At 44.2% G+C, this 14,433-nt stretch overlaps 1 protein-coding gene across 18 annotated transcripts in view; it reads right to left on the reverse strand.

Moving 5' to 3' along the window:
• Tm1 (tropomyosin 1) overlaps positions 1 to 9,272 on the reverse strand; it is a 51,267-nt gene extending 41,995 nt beyond the window's left edge. For 2 of the 18 annotated variants that reach the window (XM_076802463.1, XM_076802469.1), the window contains exons 1-3: positions 9,120 to 9,267; positions 4,726 to 4,888; positions 4,044 to 4,169 (exon numbers count right to left, since the gene is read on the reverse strand). In XM_076802463.1, the coding sequence (XP_076658578.1) occupies positions 4,044 to 4,169; positions 4,726 to 4,839 (240 nt within the window). In that variant the 5' untranslated portion in view covers positions 4,840 to 4,888; positions 9,120 to 9,267. Of the gene's footprint in view, positions 1 to 1,548; positions 2,949 to 4,043; positions 4,170 to 4,725; positions 4,889 to 9,115 lie in introns of those variants that run through there. The other 16 variants (XM_076802462.1, XM_076802464.1, XM_076802461.1 and 13 more) reach the window with 15 other exon arrangements.
• Between the last annotated feature and the right edge of the window lie 5,161 nt (positions 9,273 to 14,433).

Here is a 14,433-nt window from a genome sequence, read left to right on the forward strand (position 1 = left end):
AACGTCGCAGATAAGATCCAAGAAAACTCGACCGGCGTTCCAAAGGTCGTCGATCGACGTGCTATACGGAACACGTTCTAAATTCGCGACCAATACGGAACGGACGTTTTGCAACGACGTTTCACTATACCGTAACACGTCGCCGTCGGTTTAAACGCTGCTAACGAGCCGGATTTGTGGGAGCGCGGGTTCCGGAGCGTTGCTTACGCAATGCCCTCTTCGGAGCGCCGAATAAAAGTCTGCTGGATCCGTGTGCAGGGTCGCCATGTATTTTTAGAATGTTGACGGCCGCTCGCGTGTTTGGTTTACATCAGTATTTCAAACAGTTCCGAGCCAAAAGAAAGCCTTGCACCCGGAACGATCTACACAAGATCCTTCCACATCCCCTCTCCTCACGAAACTGCATTTTAACGACCACCAAGAATCCTATCCCGTGGAAACACCGCAGGCTAGCAACCAGTTCTAGACCTACCGAGCAGTCCCCTCGAGAGAGTTTTATTCTCTGGTACAAATTATTTTCGCGATATTTATAAACTCTTCGTAAGTTGTACTAGTCTATCTATGAAATTGTCGCTATCTTGAGATTGCGTTTGCTTTCGTATCGAACCGTGCCGCTTCGGAGAACTGATAATACCGCCAAGTTTGGTATCGTTGCACCGGAGTCACGTCATGTTTAGCGAAAGGTGTGGCTGCGTTCCAAAAATGAACCAGTGAAAACACGTTGCCTCGGCACGTCGACACGGGCTCGTTAATAATCAGAGGGATACTCGATCCATAGATCGTCTGGCCGGCTATACACATAAGAATGTCGTTTATATCGTACCGGGCGCGAGAATCACGCTTAACCCATTGTCCCCGTTCACTAACCCTAACAATAAGTGTTCTTTGTCGGGCGTTCGTGCGTCGTTAAGACCGACGAGAAGTCCATTGGCGCTCGGACCGCTCCTAATGGCCTCTTAATTATTATTGCAGGACATCACGACGGTCGCGGCGCATTATTCATGAAACCAAGCGATTTCGATTTTCAGTCGTCGACAGCTGCGAGGATCGGCCTTTCTCTAATCAGTCTCGAGGCCGTCGATTTTTCTGGTCTACGAGAACTCATTTAAAGCGAGTGATATGCAGTAACAACAACGGTATTAATTACCAGCTCGAACACGGCTCTCGATTTAATGGACCGCGTAACGTCACGGCGGCTAACCGCTGGATCACCTCACCTAGCCACTCGCATTTTGATCCGCTGCCTCTGCATGTAGATAAGCTATGCTCGAAATGACAGACAGCGGACAAATAATGACGAGATGCCTATGCGCAAAACGAATGTCGACGGAGAAGAGAAAGAAAAAGAGATAGATCGAGAGTGAGAGAGAGAGAGAGAGAGAGAGAGAGAGAGAGAGAGAGAGAGAAAGCAGGACTTTAACCGATGACTCGGCCCATTATCAATCGCCGAATGACCCCTAGCTACCCGACGTCACCGGTTCGTCAAGGTCACGTCACGCGGTGACCTTCCCACGCGTCTACATACCGGCCGCATCATGCGATACTGACCCGTTTCAGCTGGTTGCCCATAGTGTTCTGCAGTTCGTTCTTAATCAGCCGGAACTTAATCATCGTTTCGCTGGAGAATATGGAGGAGCCGAACGCGAGTCCAGGATAATCGGCGCATCTCTTTCGCCTTCTCGCTTCCTTCTCAGCTTGGACCTCGGCCCTCTCGCTGGGACATCTCAGCTTGGCCAGCTCGACCAGCTCGGGATCCTCGTCGTCATCGGAGTTCCCGTCGCCGCGAGCCCTCGCGACCGCGTGCTCAGGCTCCGGCGATGTCTCTTTGCTTCTTTGCTCGAGAACCTCGTCGTCGGACGTGTCTTTGCCATGTGGTCTCGCACGGGAGGACGCATCCAAGTATGCCTCCAAGATGTCGTAGTTCTGTTCGTCCTGTTTCTTGCGCTGGGAGGACCGGTTGGCAGGAGGAGGAGGAGGAGGTGGAGGAGGTTCGCGTCGTTCGTCCTGGACATCCGGGCTACACTGCGCGAGCCTCTGTCGGATGTCCGTCGTCGTCGTTGTGTTGTCCTTCGGTGACGATGTAATCTCTTTGGTGATCGTTGGTACCGTGGCCGGGTTTCGGTGCCACCTCGCGCCGACGGTCGCCGCTCGTGTCACCGGGGTGCTGCAATCTTTGTTCTCGGTGACACAGCTCTTCTCGTCGAGCCTGGCCGGTGCCGATGCGGAGGATGTCTCCTCGACACCGGTCGCTGTGTTTGTAACTGTGCCAGCAGGGCCACACTGCGCGGGTCCTCTGCTGGAGGCGTCGAGACGTCGGCGCGTAGCGTGTCGCGGATGATGCTGATGACCGCGACGTCTCGTGGTCGACGCAAGAGCTGGCTCCATACCACGTTATCCAGCTGCCAACCCTTTTCCAACCCCTTTCCTTGCACCGTGCTGTCGTGTTATTCTTTTGCTCTCAACGTGTCACACGCACCACTGTTACTACCACCGCACAAGGCTCACCGCCATCTTGTCTGTCACTGTTCGTAACACGTTTCTCACCGCGCCACGCATACGTCCTTCTATCTCTGTTCGGGCCTCCCTCTCCCTCCCACCGCCACGCTATCTCTATCTATCTCTCTCTTGTTGCTGTCACCCCCCTCCCTTTCTCTCTTACGCTCACGCTTTCGCTCAGTGTGACACGCGCACACACACCGTGTGCCGCACGGACGAACGCATGCACGAGAGGAGACACGTTGGTCTCCGCTCTCTGCACCGTCCTGCTCTGATTTCTATCCTCCTTTCTATCGCTCTGTTTCTCTCTCTCTCTCTCTCTTTCTCGACTGGCTCTATCCGTGGAACCAGGTTACCCCCTCCACCCGCGCCGCCAACACAACCAGCCGAAAACCTTCCGCGAGCGCCACACGAAACGGTGGCCACGCGTACTAACGCTCGACTGGACATCTCCACTTCGCCCGCGAATCTGAAATCTTTCGGCGCGCCGCGGCTGCGCACTACCCGAGCGACATCTACCAATCGGAACACGTCACTGCGTCGTCGGTAACGACGCGTCACGGGTAACTGGACGGGTTCCCGCGCTTGACGCATTCGAATTTGAAATAAGACACCGTATTGTAGGACAACGCGTTGTGCCGTTAGAAAATTGCAGAAATAACATGTACGTTTGCGCGTGTACATAGTCTTTCTCAGTAATTTTTTAATGATAGTATACTGGTTTCACATATTCTAAAGATCGATTTCTGCAAGTATAGAATGTTTTGGTATAATGCAATTAGAAATCAATTTAAACGATATACCAGTGTATGTGGACACTGTGAATTGTGTTTTTTCGACAGAATTTCCTAATCGCATTTTACGGGGTAGTTCTTTAGATGTCTACAATCAATTTTTAAAGATTTTTTCACAAAGAGTATGTTAAGTTTGTATAATCCATTTTTCAAAGAGCTTTTCTAAAGAAGTGTGTAATGGTATTCATCTTAGAGAAATTTCAAGTCGTAAGAGACATATTTCTTGGTTGCTGTGAAAGGCTTAAAACATAGAATAAACATTGACCGTCTGACTTGAAAGTTATCATGGTGTTATGGAGGATTACAGTGCTTCCTGCAGAAAGTAATTGTTTATTTGACCAACATCCACAGGCTAATAGTAAAAAAGCTCTACCCTAAAAGAGTCTCCCGTTCGTGTTACATTTATTACAATTCTTGAAATAATAAACTTGTTTTCTAAAGTCTTTAAGTTTTACACTGAAATTTTAGATTTCTGGGAGACATTTATAAGAGCAATCTAAAATTTTTTATTTGAATTTGTTTATCACAAATAGACTGCAAGTGTATATTCACTTACAATTTCATACACTGATTCATAAAAATGATATTTGGAAAGTATATTTTCTTTTTGAAGTAACGTTCAATGAAAATGTTCATTTTACAGTCTTTATGCATCAGTATACTCGATAAATGCATAGACTTCTGCAATATATGTAATAATAATTACCGACTGTTGATCGCAGTCGATTTTTTATGAATTGTTTTTGTACTCACGTTCTGCAGAGCCTTGTCCTTCTCCTCCAGTTTAGCATTGACCTGCATGAGGGCTTCCTGGGTCTGGTCAAGTTCATTTTCAATGGTCTGGATCTTCTTTTGCAGAGCACGCGCCTCTTCCTCAGCCTTTTCAACAACAACAAACGCTCAAATCAATCTCCCCGTCACTTAATTGTGTATCACAGTTCAACGTAACCATCTCAACAGGTAACATGTAAAATTATAACACGGTGAATAATGTAGCAAAGCAGAGAATGCGAAAGTTCCAGATCTATAATTAAAATTCTTGAACGACTGCCAAACCTATATTGCATTTTTATTACGGTGCGATTATTTCATCGCTATTTTCGTCTGGTAGGAATGTAAACAGGCAATTTTGGAACTACGGTATATATCAAATTACTCTTTTTTTATTTATACCACAGCATCCTACACTTACCAACCGATTAGGTGTAGCCTTCAGGAATTTTTTAGCAACGAAACTAAATGGTACATCAATATATTCGTTTCTTAACGGATCAAGCCGAAAACTTTAGTAATTTTTTAGCAAAGAGTCTGAACGATACATCAACTTACAACGCGTCCTAAACTTTGTCAAATTCTTAATCGATCGGACATAAAGTTAAGTAATTTTTAAGCGAAGAAGCTGAAAGAGATGCATCAATTTTTGCCTGCAGTTTACCTTTTCGGCCCTGGCATTCGCGTCACGAGCCTGCTGTTCGCAGAGCAACGCGCGGTCCATCGCGTTGTCCTTCTCCAGCTTCATTCCCTGCATCTTCTTCTTGATCGCGTCCATGTTGGCGGTGTTGTTTCGCTACTCGTTCACGAGAGAAAAAGGGGGATATCTGGAAAAATCATCGAAAGATCGTTCCGTTAGCTTCCCATGCGCCAGTCTACAGAAAAAATGGTGCTTTTTAATCATCGCCCGGAGGATCGATTCCCAAGAGGGAATCTCACCTCGGCGGCGTTCATCGTTCAACGCCCGGTGATTTCAACGACCGTGAGACAATATCGCGGCCTCGCAATTAACGGCGACTCGTCTTAATTGCTCGCTTTAGTTCCTATTTTCCCTGTCTCGCTGTCTACTTTCCGCGGCGGCGGGATAATTGCCGTGGAAATTCTGGGACCGGCCGAGATTCGCTTTGCCGTTCGCTTGCGAGGCAACCGCGGACAGCGTGCATCGAAGTATAATTAGCGAACGACCGGATATCCTATTTATAGAGGCAGGTTCTTGCTCAAGAAGGCCCGGGCCTCTGTACCGTGTCCGTGTGTATATGTACATATGAAATCAAACATCTTTCTTCGGGGCTCCGCGAGCTTTCGTCCTCCTCCTTCTTCCTCTTCTTCATCTTCTTCTTCTTCTTCCTCGCGAAAGTGACGTCAGCCGCTCAGGTATGCGATCCTCCAGGACGAACACCGGCTCGGATCGAGAGGATCCTCCGCCGGCACCGTTCGCATTTTATGCGCTCGTTCCTCTCTCTTTTCTCTCTCTCTCTCTCTCTCTCTCTCTCTCTCTCTCTCTCTCTCTCTCTCTTTCTCTCGCCGAGCTGAGCAGTGCCGCGGTGAAACGTCGCGAACCAGAACAGGGAGCTTCGCTGGGACCAACGGGTTAATTCTCTTCGCGGAAACATTCCTCGAGCTCGCCCTTCCCGAGCCCTTTACGACAAGGAATTTCGCACCGTTCCCGATAATTAGACTGCGGAACTCTATGCGAAAGAAAAATAATCTCTGCGTCCGTTTTGAGGGAACAGAATAAGTGCAATTTCCACCATTAAGTCCTTCAGTGATCCGCGAAAATCAAGAAATTGGTTCAATAAGTCGATATTATTGGTAAATGATAGCTTTTTATTTTAGAAAAGTAAAAGATGCCAGGCACAATATGTGAATTTCATTTATTAAAACATTTTTAGGTATTAAATATTTGCCTGTATGCGTTATGCGAGCCTGCGACTGCCACGGTGTTACATGGAACATGTGATCTTTAGGTTCTTTGATTTTTGTACTGTTTTAAATTGGATTTATTAATTTTTTTCAGAAATGCTTAAGATCCGCGGTCTACTGATAGTCTTGGTCCCAGAATATTTGGAACATCTATACTCGGGGATTTAAATATTGTCTTATTTGGATTGGTTGGTCACTAACGTGCATCTGATCATTTTGAGGGTCGACTCCTCGTCAACAGGGAATTTCGCACCACCCCTGATAACAGCGTTGATCTCAGGAAGTTTGGAATGTATCTACCAGGGATTGAAATGGTTTTATTCGGGACTGGTTGGACACTTTCGCCATGGAGCAACGGCAGGCCCGTTTTGCGAGGGTTCCGCCGCAAAACGAACAAGATGCTGTAATTTAATTCTCGCTGGACAACTAAGCAGAGACTGGAGACTCTGGAATTCCGCGTTTGATGGGAAGCCGTTTCAAATTTTTCCGAATTTTCTATTAATTTTGCTAATAATCCTTGATTGTCGAAGGTAAGTAACTGAGGAACACATTGGGTACTGAGGATTTCATTAATAAATTCTTCAGTATTAATTAATTTTCAATTAAGAAGTTGTCATTCGCGGAAACCAATCATTCCAATCATTTCTCTTAAAATAATAAACTTCCTTTTGTGTCACAGTCGTTGATAATCCTATTAACCCCTTGTCTTCTGATGTCAGATAATCAAACTCGTGATGATAATTTCAAAATCTACTATAATACATTTTGTTATTAATTTCCTTTAAAAGGCAATCAAATTTTATTTTTCTATTTACTATTGAACAATGATTTCTAAAGGTTTTAATCATTGTAATTAATTGAGGTTAATAGACTAATAGGCGGTAACTAAAATGCTACGATGGATCATTGATTTTTTCAGATGATTTCCTGATATAAATATTCTAAGAACATCATGCAGATGTAATACTATCTCGCGAAGGATACCATAGACTTTATGGGAGGGTTGGTCACCGATCATTGAATCTACGCCATTGCAAGGTAGCGCAGATTCCTGTAGCCGCGTCATTGGTATCCATGTGAGCGAATGTGCGCGATTCCGAGCTCGCTGGTAATCAGAGATGCTGGGTAAGCAGTAAGGGAGAGGAAAACGGACTTCCAGTGTGATTGCACGGACCCGGAATCCTAGACGCGATGATCTCACTATTGAATCCACTGTTGCAAACCGAAAACCGAAACTATCAATCCTAAATCCTCGGAAGTTTCCCGGAAGATCCTTCGAAATCAATGATGATCGTCAATAACATTCTAAAAGAACTGAAATATAGTCGAAGATGCAGGTCACCAGTACCTCCTACAAATTCTGAATAATGTAGGAAATGGAACACCGTAGGAGGTTAAAGATAAATGGATCCAAAATGGAGGTCACGAGTATTCCTATGTATTGAAGTCGGAAATGAAACTAAAACTTCCGAAGGTCCTTCGAAATCGATAGCGTTCCAAAAGACCAGTCCTCGATGGAGGTCACCAGTACTCCCACATTCCGAAATCGAGAAACAAAATTGTTGATCGAGCGTCGAAGTATGTCGGACCAAAATGGAGGTCAAAGTCCCTTATTCCTCGAAGTGGGAGTCGAGATTCCGAGCGTGTTGCGTGGAGGATCGACAGCGTTCGATCGTGGGTTCGAAATAGCGTAACATGAAAAATAAGCGTGGCCGGCGGGTCCTAAAAGCTTGCGTATCGCGCGAGAGGGTTATTTTTACTCGCGAGAGAGGAGAGGGCGGAACAGTCGCTCTGCCGTCGAACCTTTTCGGGTTAGAGCTTCGTTTCTGCGTGCGGATCGGTGTCTAGTTACGCTGAAAGAGGATTTTACACCCTTCCTCAACAATTCCGCAATTAATTCCACCACGAATCCCACAAATCTCTACACGCTCGAACGTTCACAACTGCTCTCCACGGTGTATCAAGCATCGAAAATCCCAATTTCATTCAACGATCCCTTTAAATTCAATAATCAGAAGACAAATGGAACGATCGAACAGATTTTGCACTGGCATCGCTATGATTTTAAAAATAGGATGACACTTTGTAACCAGATAAGATCTATTCTAGTATCTATCGCGAGCTCCAATTAAGCGTCCGTCGTGCTTTGTTCGTCGCTGTTTCGCGATGGTCGAAAGCGCAACGTTTTTGCACCGGCGTGCATTCTTTCGCGAATCGGTTATCAGCTCGCATCCGGACAATGGTGTCGGCCGCGGTCGTTCGCAGAAATTCCTGGCCGCGTCGAAAGGAGATCGGCGCAGTCCGGACAATGTTGTCACACGGTTTCGAGCCGGGAATGCCTGAAATTTTTCATGAGTCACAGTCGTCGACTGAACACTTGCCGGATTTACGCAAGCCCGACGCTCAAAATTAGCAATCGAGGAACGATAATCCTGAGAAGGGAGCAAAATAGTCCTACAGTACTGTACTAAATACTATAGTACTGGGCTAAATAGACACCGATTCTCGTTAGAAATAGACACATCTCTAGAGGTCTCTAAAATGTTTCTCTAGAACGGTACCTGCGGAGGTATATGTTAGACACTTCTAACGAGGAGTCCCTGGAGATCGATACCGGGTGAACGAAGATCTCTATAGATCCCTAGAGTGTTACTTAGACTCTTCTAGCAAGAAGCTCCTCTAGAAGACCGAGTCCTTGAAGATCGATCCTGGGCGAACGAAGATCTCTACGGATTTCTACTTCTCAAGGTAAAGTTACTTAGACACCTCTAGCAAGAAGCTCCTGAAGAAGATCGAGTCCCTGAAGATCGATGCTGATCGAAGATCTCTACAGATCTTTATCGCGTCTCTCTAGAATGGTATCTGGGGAGGCGAAAGTAGCTGAGACCTCTCCAGCAAGAGGCTCCTCTAGAAGACCCCGAAGTCCTCAGAAATCGGGATGCTGCTGCGGTAGACCGAAGATCTTTCACTCTTGTGGCCACAACGGCGAAAACCACGTCCTCACGTCACTTTCCTTCACTCACACCTGAAGAACTCGCTCGCGCGTTCCATGGGCGAGGAAGAGAACGGGCGAGGAGGAAGTGTGGGACCAAGAAGAAAAGGATCAGAAAGATAGATATGCACATGCTTACTCACGGGGCAAGTGCTCAGGTTCGTTCGTCGTCCGGGATGCGTCTGACTCGCAGGCTAAGTCTCGACTGGCCGCTGAAAGCCACGGCTACACACGGCTCTCGGGGCTCCCACCTTTTCTTGCGGGGCTACTCCTCTGCTCTTCGTGATCGTAAAAGACGAGGATGACGTCGGCCCTCGCGAGAGAAGGCGATCCTCTCGCTCTATCTCTTTCTCTCTTTTTCTCTCTCACTCCGGTTGGCTCCCCCCGACAAACCCCTCGCCCACGATTTTCCTACGTACGGGCCTTTGAAAACGTACACCGGCGCGGAATTTATCTTTAGAATCGGCGACACGGGCTCGCCACGGGCCCACCGAGCCGCTTCTTCTTCAGGGCTCTATTTTTTGATGATGGCCTGGAGAGGCCAACGCGGCGCTCTCGCGAAACTGGAGACACATAGGAGGATCAGGAACATAGAGACAATGGCTTCCGATGATGCGAGATCAGGCTCCTTCGGGGTATGTCGATGTTCGTGCGGCTTTTATGGGCTGATCCTGCGAGCGATACGCGAGGTAAGGGATGCGGAATGCTCTTCGGTAAACAGGATCCGAGAAGAGGAAAATAGAGGATCCTCACGGAGATATCGAGATCGGATGCTGGGAGAGTCTCGAGCGGCGTTAATCCTTTGCAGGTGATCGCTGGACTGTGGATTTTATGCATTCGCGACGAAAATTAATACGTCAAAATTAACGCATTACCTACCGGTGATTAGTTTATAATTTTTGGAAGTCTATGGCCTTTATAATAAAACATAGGCATTCAATTTAAATCGCACAGAAAACGTTTCTTGTACTATTGTAGCTAAAAATGGCGTACTGTAAGTGCGCGTACATTGAAACACAAAAATTGTGATAACAATGTTATCAATTGCAATAGAATGCTTGATAATATTACTTCAGTGATAAGTGTTAAAGCAGAATAAAGATAGGAAAGTTTTGATGCTTACGTTAAATTTCCCCTTTTTAAGACAGTGAAATTATTGTTCCACAGGATTGAAAATTAATATAAGTGTTCTTTAACACTTCGAGAGTCATGTCTTCTAGAAATGAGAGGCAGAACTATTTTTCCAAATTTAAAAATTAATTTTTGCACTATTACGTTCAGTGTATCGATCAGCATTTGCAAAATGCAAGAAGATTGGAAGGGTGTTCGGTATTGCACGTGTTAGCCTTTCAATTATCATTATATCCAATCAATTACTTTGATCTTGAGAATTTCGTGAGACTGCTAGGTTGACAATCAAATTGTTAAGAGAATATCATTCAAAAGAGATCGACTGCAATATTTTTGCATTGCTGCATTATTTATTAAGGTCGGTTTAGCATCCCGTAAATGAAACTTGCGCAAATTCTGTCTGCGCTATAACATTGCAGAGGAATTCACTGTACGTATATCGAGCAGAATAGTAAAAGTGTATTCAGACCGGCCCGGATCGAGTAATCGAATCTAGGATACTGCAATTCGATAGGGAAAGTGAATAGTTTCGCGCGTCGGAGGGAAAGATCCATCCGAGATCGCACCGGTTGATTCCTTGATCTAGTTCCCGGCAAAGTCAAAGTCACGCGGACTTGCAAGGTTGCCGCGCACTTATCGGGCAAACGATTATCTTGTGCATGTAGCAGCATTCTAACAATCGCTAAAACGACTAATGACACGTTAGGCCTAGCCGCGACTCATAAATAAATTACAACTAAATGGCACGAGAGTTTCGTGCGGGGACAAGATCCATCATAATTAATGGTCTACAAAAGGCTGAGTCGGTGATTCACGACAAAAGGTCGCTGCGTTGCTGTGCAACTGTTTGGGATCATATGATTCTACAGAAAACAAAACAGTAGACATTTTGTGCTCCTTTCGTTCTCTTCACATACAATTTGTGTGTGCAACTTCAATGCACCTGGAAATTTGCGTGATACAAAATTAAATTATTATGACACAGGATTAAATTTAAATTAAATTATCTGCTACAGTGAAAATGAAGGTTACACGATATAAAATCTTATCAAAACGAATTAGCGCTGTGAATGAACGTGTACACCTAATAAAAGTGTAAGAGTATGTCTTCTAATAAAAATGGTACTTTTGATTTGTTCAACTATGATTTCGTTCTCGGGCAATGTACTGTAGATTTGGTGCACTTCTGACAAAAAGAAACATGTAAAATATAACACTCTACAATTCTTTCAATCTTCCCACAGTCTCCAATTAACCAATCGAATTTTGTCGTCAACCAGGAAGTGGTTAGTAGTGTCTATGAAACTAGGTGAAATGGACGTGTGAAAACGAACGATGAACGTGTCCAGCAGGAAAGTCCTAATATTAGGCAGCGGTAATTCTGGCATTGGGGTTATAGGCACCTCACTCGATCTCCTTGAGTCAACTCGTGTCATGGTCAATTCGCAATGAGTCGGACAACGCTTTTAGCCTGAGCGGTTGCGCAATTATTCCGCGATTTATCGAATAATTCGAGCGCCTTCCTTATCGCGAAGATCCGCAAAACGGTGACCAACATTTTTGACAATCCCTTTCTCAACACCTTTCCTGACAACGCACCGATGGCTCATGCACAGACAATAATCAACTCGTCAGTCCCCGCTTGTTCGGGGAGACGGGAGAGCAATAAAATTTTCGCGCGCCGCAATTTGTCGGCTGCCTGAAGTCCTTTGCGTAAGATCGGTCGTCGCCACATCCTATACGTTCATCGGGTCCGATTCACAACCATAAAAGGAAAAAGTAGGTAAGGGTCCCTGCGCAGCCTTGACTCATATATACCCGCCTGTTTAAGTACCGGCCGGCGCGCGGCGCGTCTACGAGCGCACGCTTTTTAAATACCGATCGGCGGCCAACAGTCAATGAATATGATGCGTGTTCATGATGATCGACGCCAGTGAACACCGATCTAGTCAGCCATCGGAAACTAGAACGAACCCGAGCAGGATTTCGCTATCTGCGATCTTCGCGTTCCTCAAGAGCGCTACACGGCGAGCAACTTTCGCGGAACTATTTATTAATTACGCTAACAACGATCTCGCGTTTCGAAAATCAATTAGCGGCTCCTACGGACCTCGATCCGCCGAACACAAATACCGAAGTCGTTTTCCTCCATTGGTTTTTCTTTTTCAGAAATTTCATTTCGAAAGGAGAAGTCCTCAAGATTTTTGAGTTTAGAAATTTTTTTTTAGCAAATTGTAAAAGACAGGAGGATGATTTTCGTGTAAAATTATTCCGTAGACTCTGACGAATGGTATATTTTTTTTTGAGGTTGTGAATGTTTAACAAAGTCGCAACTTAAAAATGGCAACGAGGGAGTAAATTAAGATTAAATTAAAAAGAGTAAATTAAGATCGTTGAAATTATTCACGAAAGAAACAAATGTCTAGTTGGCCCTAGTCTTTTACGATTAACGTAGACAATTTTAATTTCGCGCAAAGATCCACAACAGTCTGTTCGTAATGATTTCTGAAGTTGCAGGACAAGTGGGAAAGTCTCGTTTTTAAGGCTTTGCGCAACGATTATTGATTGTTCGAAAGTAAAAAGCTGATTTGCATACGGCCGACCTAATATTTCGGCGTTCACGCAATTAACAAGGCAGACATCCTTGGGCAATTAGGCTGCTTATTATAACACTGCCCGTCATTATATCGCTGTACGCACGCATATACGCGAGTGTCCTTAGTTAGTACTTACCTTATGCAGGATATATTGCACCGGCGAGGTCGGGCCACCTTCTGTCCTAATTCTACGTATCGACATAAGGCTTTATAAGTAAGTTGAGTCACCTTCTCGTTAGCCCCTACTTTGTCATACAATTTCTTTTCTTCTCTAGAATTTACACGTTCGTGATAATAACTCGGACGATCGATCGTCGCAACCGAAAAGAAAGAATTACAGTGGCTCACGAAAGTATTCGAACGCTTACGTGTACAAATTTTAATGAATAAAATAAGATGTACTAAACTAATCTGTATAGAACAATTTGGTATCTATAGTAAGGGGGAGGTCTCAAGATTATGTCAGTAAAATTTGAAAAGGATTCAACAACGTAGGCAGAAGTTATGATATATTTATTAGAAACACGCGTAATAAGTGACTCACAAAAGTATTCGAACGCTGTAACGCTGTCGATATGTTTTCATCTTTCTTAGAAAGGAATGTACTCATTACTACTAAATGAAAACATTAGTATGTTCAGTTGATGTTAAGGCATCGATTCCGTAACAGCAACGTAGAACTGTGCACAGTAGTAGTTAAAATGAAGACTAAAAAGTCAGAAACGCAAAAGTGTGAAAGAGAAATGATACTTCGATTGCATAAGGATGGAAAATCATATAACGAGATTGCAGAAATTATAAACAGAAGTAAGTCTACAATACATTATATTATTAAAAAATCAAAAAATGAAGGAACAATTGCGAACAACGCTCGATCAGGTCGACGAAAGAAATTAACTGAAAGAGAACAGAAAATTATCATTCGCGAAATAAAAAAAGATCCTACTATATCCGCTCCTAAACTCACAAATATGGTAGCTGATATGTTTCATAAAGAAGTTCATCCCGAATTATGTCGACGAATCTTACGAAATAATGATTTTCATGGCAGTGTACCACGAAAGAAGCCATATATTAATGCGGTAAATCGAAAAAAAGACTGGTTTTGCAAAAGCATATCTCAATGAAGATCTTTTTTTCTGGGATAAAGTCATCTTTTCGGATGAGTCTAAATTTAACATCTTTGCCTCAGATGGTCAAAATTATGTTTGGAAAAAACCAAATACGGAATTGGAAATTAAAATTTACACCAAACAGTGTAACACGGAGGTGGATCGGTTATGGTGTGGGGGTGCATGGCAGCAAGTGGCACCGGAAATTTGGTATTCATTGATGGAATACTCGATAAATATAAGTATTTAAATATTTCAAAGAACAACCTTAAAGAAAGTGCCCGCAAATTAGGATTATTGGAAGACTTCCACTTCCAACAAGATAACAATCCCAAGTATACTGCAGGAATTGTGAAAGAATGGATCATATATAACACACGACATATGTTAACTACTCCACCGCAAAGTCCAGACATAAATCCAATTGAAAATTTATGGGCTGAAATCGGAAAAAGATTAAATAAATATCAAATAACTTCAAAGGAGGTATTGAAACAAAAAATCATAGAAGTATGGAATTCCATTGAGTGTACTTTTACAAAATCATTGGTTTAGAGTATGGAACGTCGATTGAGACACATGCTAAAGGTGGTGCAACAAAATATTAACATTAAATA

The sequence above is a fragment of the Halictus rubicundus genome, chromosome 17 (genome assembly GCF_050948215.1).
Source record: "Halictus rubicundus isolate RS-2024b chromosome 17, iyHalRubi1_principal, whole genome shotgun sequence".
NCBI lineage: Eukaryota > Metazoa > Arthropoda > Insecta > Hymenoptera > Halictidae > Halictus > Halictus rubicundus.